The following is a 7,003-nucleotide window of genomic DNA, read 5'->3' on the forward strand; positions in this document are numbered from 1 at the left end:
CTCCCTCCAGCTGCAGCCCAGTGACCTCACTCTCCCTCCAGTTGCAGCCCAGTGACCCCACTCTTCCTCCAGCTGCAGCCCAGTGACCTCACTCTCCCTCCAGCTGCAGTCCAGTGTCCTCACTCTCCTTCCAGCTGCAGCCCAGTGACCTCACTCTCCCTCCAGCTACAGCCCAGTGACCTCACGCTCCCTCCAGCTGCAGCCCAGTGACCTCACGCTCCCTCCAGCTGCAGCCCAGTGACCTCACTCTCCCTCCAGCTGCAGCCCAGTGACCTCACTCTCCCTCCAGCTGCAGCCCAGTGACCTCACTCTCCCTCCAGCATGTCTCTCCTGAGATTTGCCCAGCTGCCTTTCCCAGGCTCTAAGCTAGAGAGCTGACTTAGAAACATCGTCCTTCCTGCTTTCTCGTTCTCCCTTAGCAAGGGCCACATAGAACTGACCTTGCTCTGCCATGACTGTCAGAGCCCTAGACATCAACTCATGTAGGCACTAAGCAACATCATGGGAGACTATGGAAGCTTTCTAGATAGGAGGTATGCTGAAATACCAAACCCCCAAGTTGTTCTAAAGACAGTTCTGTCTACTCTTTTAAAAGATAAGCCGGTCACAGGACTCCAATTCATTTGCTTTTCTGTTCTCCCACTTACTCATTGCTTAAATGATGACAAAGTGGAGTCGTTCCCCAGCAGAGTGGCCTATAGCTGTGTGGCTACTGAGCAGAGGGGATGGGACTAATAGGGCTTGAGGCAAACTCTGACTATAAAATACACACTGAATTTCAGAGATTTTATTTTCTCCCCAAAAGAGCATAGAACATTTCATTAGTAACTTTTAGTATAGCAATGATCTGTCAAGGGAATGCAGCCAGCTCTAGATAAGCCATCAGTGGAGTGCTGCCCAGCCCAGAGGAGAGGGAAAAGCTACTTTGCTCTGGCAGGGGAACTGCAGTTAGCTTACTTTCCCTTCAGCTCAGTGTCATTTTCCTCAGGCCTGTCTCGACTCCTCTGCCTTACAGGGATGGTGCCCAGGTTTTGAAAGCTCACTCTGGAGATTCCTATCGCTCCACTTCTACAAGAGTTGCATCCCAACTATGGTCCCCAGGACTTAATCTCCAGCTGCTGCCAGCACCAGCTCTTTCCCCAGACAAGTCTGGTGGTAGAAAAAGCAAAGAGCTGACCACTGGAGAAAGAAATGGGGGTGGGGGGTGATATCTAAATATGGTCAGTAGGACTTTAAAGAACTTATGCGTGCACACATGCCAATGCAAATCAAGATGGAGAGGCAATGTGCACCCCACCTCAGGGGCAGTGAGTTCTGCTCACTGCAGTTGTCTTGTCCTTTACTGTGGGTGGCTATGGGGGAAACTTAGCAGTGCTCTCTCACATCCCTTCCCACTCTTGTGTTGGATGGTAGCACAGAGAGCAAGCTCCCTACCCGGGCAGGAAAGGCATTCACTGGGCAGATGACTGAGAATTTGCTTGGCAGAAACTGACGATGGTGTCTCTGTTTGCAGGTGTTTGGTTTCCTGACAGTAACATGTACTATTGCTGACTGTGCCCTTATGTGCCAGAAACTTCGGTTCCGTTCAAGTCAACCTTATCAGAAAAGGCCTAGGGATGGTATAGATGACAGAGAATAATTCTGTACTCATTTTTACTAGTTATTAAACTAATTCTTTATACAGCCATATATTTTCTGCAGATCTCCTTTCAATGTGAGTGCCGGCTAGTTTCATGTCCACTTGACCCAAGCTAGAGATCTTTGGGAAACAGGTCCCAATGGAAACGCATCCTGAGACACAGGACCTCAGGAACCACATAGCTCTGCAAGGAAGCCTCCTCAGCAGAGGCGGTCCAGCTCCCAGGGGGAGGGAGATCCCAGCTGAGCTCAGGACCCTCAGCCACTCTCCTTCTCTTCATTGCTTCTTTCCTTCTTGGCTTCTCCAAGGAGAGTGGCACACCAAGAAGAAAATCTCATCAAAGAGATTTATTGGGGGCCCATGGTGTGGAGGTGCGAATCCAGGGATAGGTACTGGAGCGGGCAGCACAGATTGGGACAAAGGGACAGTGCTTATATAGGATTTCTGAGGGGACAGAGCTTCTCTGGGCAGATTCAAGTCCTGAGCTTGGGGTACTCAGGAATTGATAGGTTTTCTTGTTCAGAGATTGGTGGTGTTTTTCATCCCCATCCCCCTGCATCTGGCCCATGGGTTAGGGTGGAAAGTCCTTCCTGGCCTGAGCTGGCTTTTGCTGAGATGACATCTCCATGGAACTGCTGGGGGTCAGGAGGTAATAGAGAAGTGGTGCTGCCCCTGTGGACTGCTTTTGAGGGACAACTTTGACTGAGGCAGGAGAGGCGATGTGCCACCATGGCCAGCTCTATGGTGGCCTGTACACTGAGGTGTAATAGTGCCTTCATTTTAAACCCAGGACACATTTTAGACATCTCTTGTGGGGTGTTTTACTGCAGTGGTCGTAGACTGGGATGTGGAATGGCCTTTGCTTTCGTGGATTTTGCACCATGCCCTATAGACACTACACATACCCCCAAATAACTCCAGAACCCCTTTTCTCCGGGTTGGCTGGCAGCAGCTCCTGTGCATGTGGTTGCTGGGTCTTGGGTTTTCAGGCTAGGCATGGCGTCTTTTTCCCACAACGAGGGCAGCAGATTGCTAGGCTAGGCAGCAGCCATCAAAAAAGGTGCACGCGGGATAGGCTGCCAGCAGCCGTTGAAGCCAGTTCCCCAGAGGGCCATCGTCCTGAGGCCACCCAGCCGACTGGAGGCACAGGGCAAGCCTGACATAATCAGGCTTGGAACCCACCATGAATCCTGCATCCACCAGGCGTGGGTCCAGCGGGGATGGGTCCAGACGCTCAACTTCACGACCTGGAGTGTCGAATGCTTCCTCGTCTTTGGATTCACAGGTGTCTGTTGCCTCTGTTGCACCTCACCAGGGTCCTTCAGTACCCTGGACTCCAACCAGCTAGGGACCTTCAGTATCCGGGACACCAATCCCCCCAGCAATCTTTTATACGTGCCATACCATCCAGCCAGCAACCTTCAGTACATGCCATACCATCCAGCCAGCGACCTTCAGTACACGCCATACCATCCAGTAAGCGACCTTCAGTACATGCCATACCATCCAGTCAGCGACCTTCAGTTCGCGCGGTACATCATCCACTAGGTCCTTGCAGTCAGTGCACAGAGATCGCATTGCCGACAGATTACCAAAGAAATACACCCAACATGAGAAAAATGCCACCACCTCGACTGGTCCAAGGGTCCAAGAAAATTAAGATACCCAAAGCCATCAAAACACAGGCTGAGGGCCACGACAGGCGCTCAAGCTTCTGGCATTTTTGCTGCTCAGCCAATGGGATGCTGAAGGTCTTGAGGATGGTGAGCAGGAGCTGCCAGCTGATTGGCTGGGTGGAGGGAGGGTGGTGGCCTCGGGAGTTGAGCACAAAGTTGCTGCTTGAGCAAAGTTTCCACAGTTCCCTCTGCCACAGTTTTCTGTCCTTTCTAGACGAGACTACGAGACTAGCCTCGAACTCTGAGATCTCTGCCTACATCTGCTTCCAGAGTGCTGGGACTAAATACTGATCCACCACGCCCAATATCATACACATCATTTCTCAGTACTAAAGGGTTCCCCCGCCTTCCATTTCCTAGGGTTTCCCCTCACAGACGGAAGTATGGAAACACTNAGTAAATAACAGCGTCGTAAACTAGCAAGCACAACCAATAAGAGCTGCCATCCAGAAGAGCTAGTCAAGCAATGCACAAGAGGCAAGAATCCAGCACAAAGGCAAGAGAGGCAGACATTAAAGTTAAAGTCAGAATCGGGGAGCGCACCTAAGCATCCCTGACAGAGAAAGGGCCCGCAGATGGGGGCACAAACCTTCTGGGAAGGAAAGTTCCATGATCCAAACTGAACCCAAAATAGAGACATTCAAAGGGAACAACGTTTAAAACAAAGGAAAAGCAAGGGGCCCTAAGGTGGCTAAGTGTAGAAACCCTGCTAGGGCCAGGCCCAAAGATCTATCTGCAATTCCCAGAACTCCTGTGGTGGAAGGAGAGAAGCAGCCCCTGAGATTCTCTTACTTGGGTTTTTTATTATTATATGTAAGTACACTGTAGCTGTCTTCAGATGCACCAGAAGAGGGCGTCAGATCTTATTACTGATGGTTGTGAGCCACCCTGTGGTCACTGGGATTTGAACTCATGACCTCTGGAAGAGCAGGCTGTGCTCTTAACCACTGAGCCATCTCTCCAGCCCTGCCCCTGCGATTCTCATCTGACCTCCACGTGCACCCTCTCCTGCAACTATCTCCTCTAACATAAACAAATGGGTTTCAGTTTCGTATTTAACCCTAAAGCATTTCTTAAATAGTGAATCAGTCCCAGGGTTGATGTTGGGGTCTGGGCTTTCAAAGCATCAGAGCATTCTGATGACGCTCAAACTTTTCTTTCTTTTTTCTTTTTACTTTTTCCTTTTTTTTTTTTAATTTTATAGAAGCAAGCATTTGGGGATGATTTGCCCTCTGAAGAAGGAATCAATCCACTTGCATTTTCAGAAAAAACTCTACCACTGAGCTAGGTCCCCATTCCCTTTTGAGTGATTATCTTANAGTCAGTCGAACACTGACATCAAAACTTGATCAGGTTTAGAAAAAGCAAACAAAATAGAGATCTCANAGAACCAAAGCAAAGATTAATATGCAGGCCCAAGATGATTATCCAGTGCTCTAATCTCGGGATGTATCCCAGAACGGGGGTGGGGGGAAGGTTACCCTATTAAGAAATATGTTTATCTTTATTTATAAATCATATAACACAAAGGAAAACAAGGGTGAGTTCCTATTAGAGGCCTTAAATTAATCCACCATATTATGAGTAAAATGTGATGAGATTAAATCAAACCGTGTTTGAGAACATGTGAAAACCACGAAAGTTTGTTTCTGATTCCCAGAAAGGAGAAAGAGGAGGCAGAGAGGGCTGGAAAATAGGCAAAGCGCNTTCACTGCCGTTCTAACACTAGACAGCCGCACCCAGACTCAGCAAGGTCTTCAGTTAAGGCATCGCAAGTGTTCTTCACGTGATGAAGAGAGGGGATGCCCACCAGTGAGTGAGGGCTTTTCCAGGATGACAGTCACTCCAGAACTCCTCATCATGATGGAGGAAAGGAAATGAGACTACCTGAAGGGAGGCAAGATGTATTTCTTTCCACTGGCACAACCACAAATCTTCAATCCACTGGGAGATCATATAGAACAAAGTAACATAGCTGGGTGGCAAGCAAATTAATAAACTAAAAAGCTTTCNTGTGATCAACTCAAATGTAAGAAGCCAAGCCAATGACAGACAGCTTGATTGAATCCCAGCATTTGGGAGACGGAGGCAGACAGATCTTTGTGAGTTCAAAGCCACCCTGGGCTACATGGTGAGCTCCAGGACAGCCATGGAAAAATGGAATAAGGGAACACAAACAGTAGATACTTTGATTCAGAAAGGAAAAAAAAACCCATTGAAGTTATGAAATGAGTTTTGCACATTTGAGAGCAGTTCCTGGTCTCCTTTGGATATGTATGGATAAGGAAGTATAAAATACATAAAATTATATATTAGTAAAACTAAGTCAAAACATTGGGATTCTTAAAGAGAGTCATTGTGTGCAGTGTACAGAAGCAGAAAGCTAACAGAATTGTTGATTAAAGGTTAACTTGACTCTAGCCACTGCCTGGCAGCTTTGTCCATGTCATTTATTATTAGAGCTTCACGGAAAAAATGCAAGTAGCTGACCTCAGAGCTCTGAGCTCTTAAGAATAGTAAGCCAAAAGTTAAGGTTTAAATAATGATAAGTTTGTGATTATTATTATTTTGGCCACAGGCCTGGGAATAGGAGAAGCTTGGAACTTTGGGATATAGTTGTAATTCTTGATTTTCTGCAGGATGTGGTTACTCTTTTGAATTTGATTTAGCAATGATTATACAATGTCTTTTTTTTTCTACCTGCTTCTGGAGGAACAATAAAAGACTGGAGCAAAAGAAAGGTGAGAGAGTGAGTGAAGAGAGAAGGTGAGGAGAGAGAGTGTATGGAGTGTGTGGAAGAAGAAGATGGCACCCAGTGAGAGTGTGAGTGTGAGAAAGGGAGTGAATGAAAAGCACAACCCAAACAGGAAACCCACCCGACAGCAGCTGGGGTTCATTCCAGTCGGCATCAACCCCAGGCCACCTTGGGCACAAACTCAGCGGACAGTCTCATGGTCCCAGAGGACTCTCCATGCTGCAGGCACCCTAGAACACCCTAGATCTTAGGATCATTGAGGAGAGTTTCCAGAGAGGGCTGTGACCCCAGGACTCACGTGAGAGAGCCATCTTGGATCCCGGGTCTCTCAGAGACTAGTCCATGCAGGAGAGCGCTCAGGTCACAGAAACAACACAGCTTCTTGGACAGGGTCCTTTCTGGCCTTCATCCTCATCCAGGAGACAGAGCCGAGACCCAGACTTCTGGGCACCTTCCCCACCAGAGGAAAGTCAGCCTCCACCGAGGGCTCTGACACTAGGACTCAGGTGAGAGCACCATCTTGTATCCCAGGTCTCTCAGAGACCAGTCCGACAGAGCTTCTTGGACAGGGTCCCTTCGGGCCTTCATCTTTACCCAGGAGGCAGATCTGAGCACCAGACTTCTGTGCACCTTCCCCGCAAGAGGAGAGCTTGCCCGCAGAGAGTGCTCTGACCACTGAGATTCAGGAGAGAGTTGGACTCCCAGGAGTGCTGGCAGAGGCTAACAGAATCACAGGAGGAACAAACTCCAGCTAGAGACAGCTAGAACATCTAGCACCAGAGATTACCAGATGGCAAAAGGCAAAAGAACCTTACTAACAGACACCAAGACCACTCTGCATAATCAGAACCCAGTACTCCCACCACATCAAGTCCTGGATACCTCAACACACCCGAAAAGCAAGATTTGGATTTAAAATCATATCTCATGATG

General features: G+C 48.4%; 1 protein-coding gene and 1 pseudogene across 1 annotated transcript in view; both read left to right on the forward strand.

Annotated features, from left to right (window-relative positions):
- Positions 1-1,687, forward strand: part of LOC110337602 (chemokine-like factor) — a 13,521-nt gene extending 11,834 nt beyond the window's left edge. Inside the window, 1 exon segment of the mRNA XM_021220601.2 lies at positions 1,514-1,687. Coding sequence (XP_021076260.2) covers positions 1,514-1,639 — 126 coding nt within the window. The 3' untranslated portion in view covers positions 1,640-1,687.
- Positions 1,688-2,822: 1,135 nt separating this feature from the next.
- Positions 2,823-3,606, forward strand: LOC110337815 (annotated as a pseudogene).
- Positions 3,607-7,003: the final 3,397 nt, after the last annotated feature.

The sequence above is a fragment of the Mus pahari genome, chromosome 20, assembly GCF_900095145.1.
Source record: "Mus pahari chromosome 20, PAHARI_EIJ_v1.1, whole genome shotgun sequence".
NCBI lineage: Eukaryota > Metazoa > Chordata > Mammalia > Rodentia > Muridae > Mus > Mus pahari.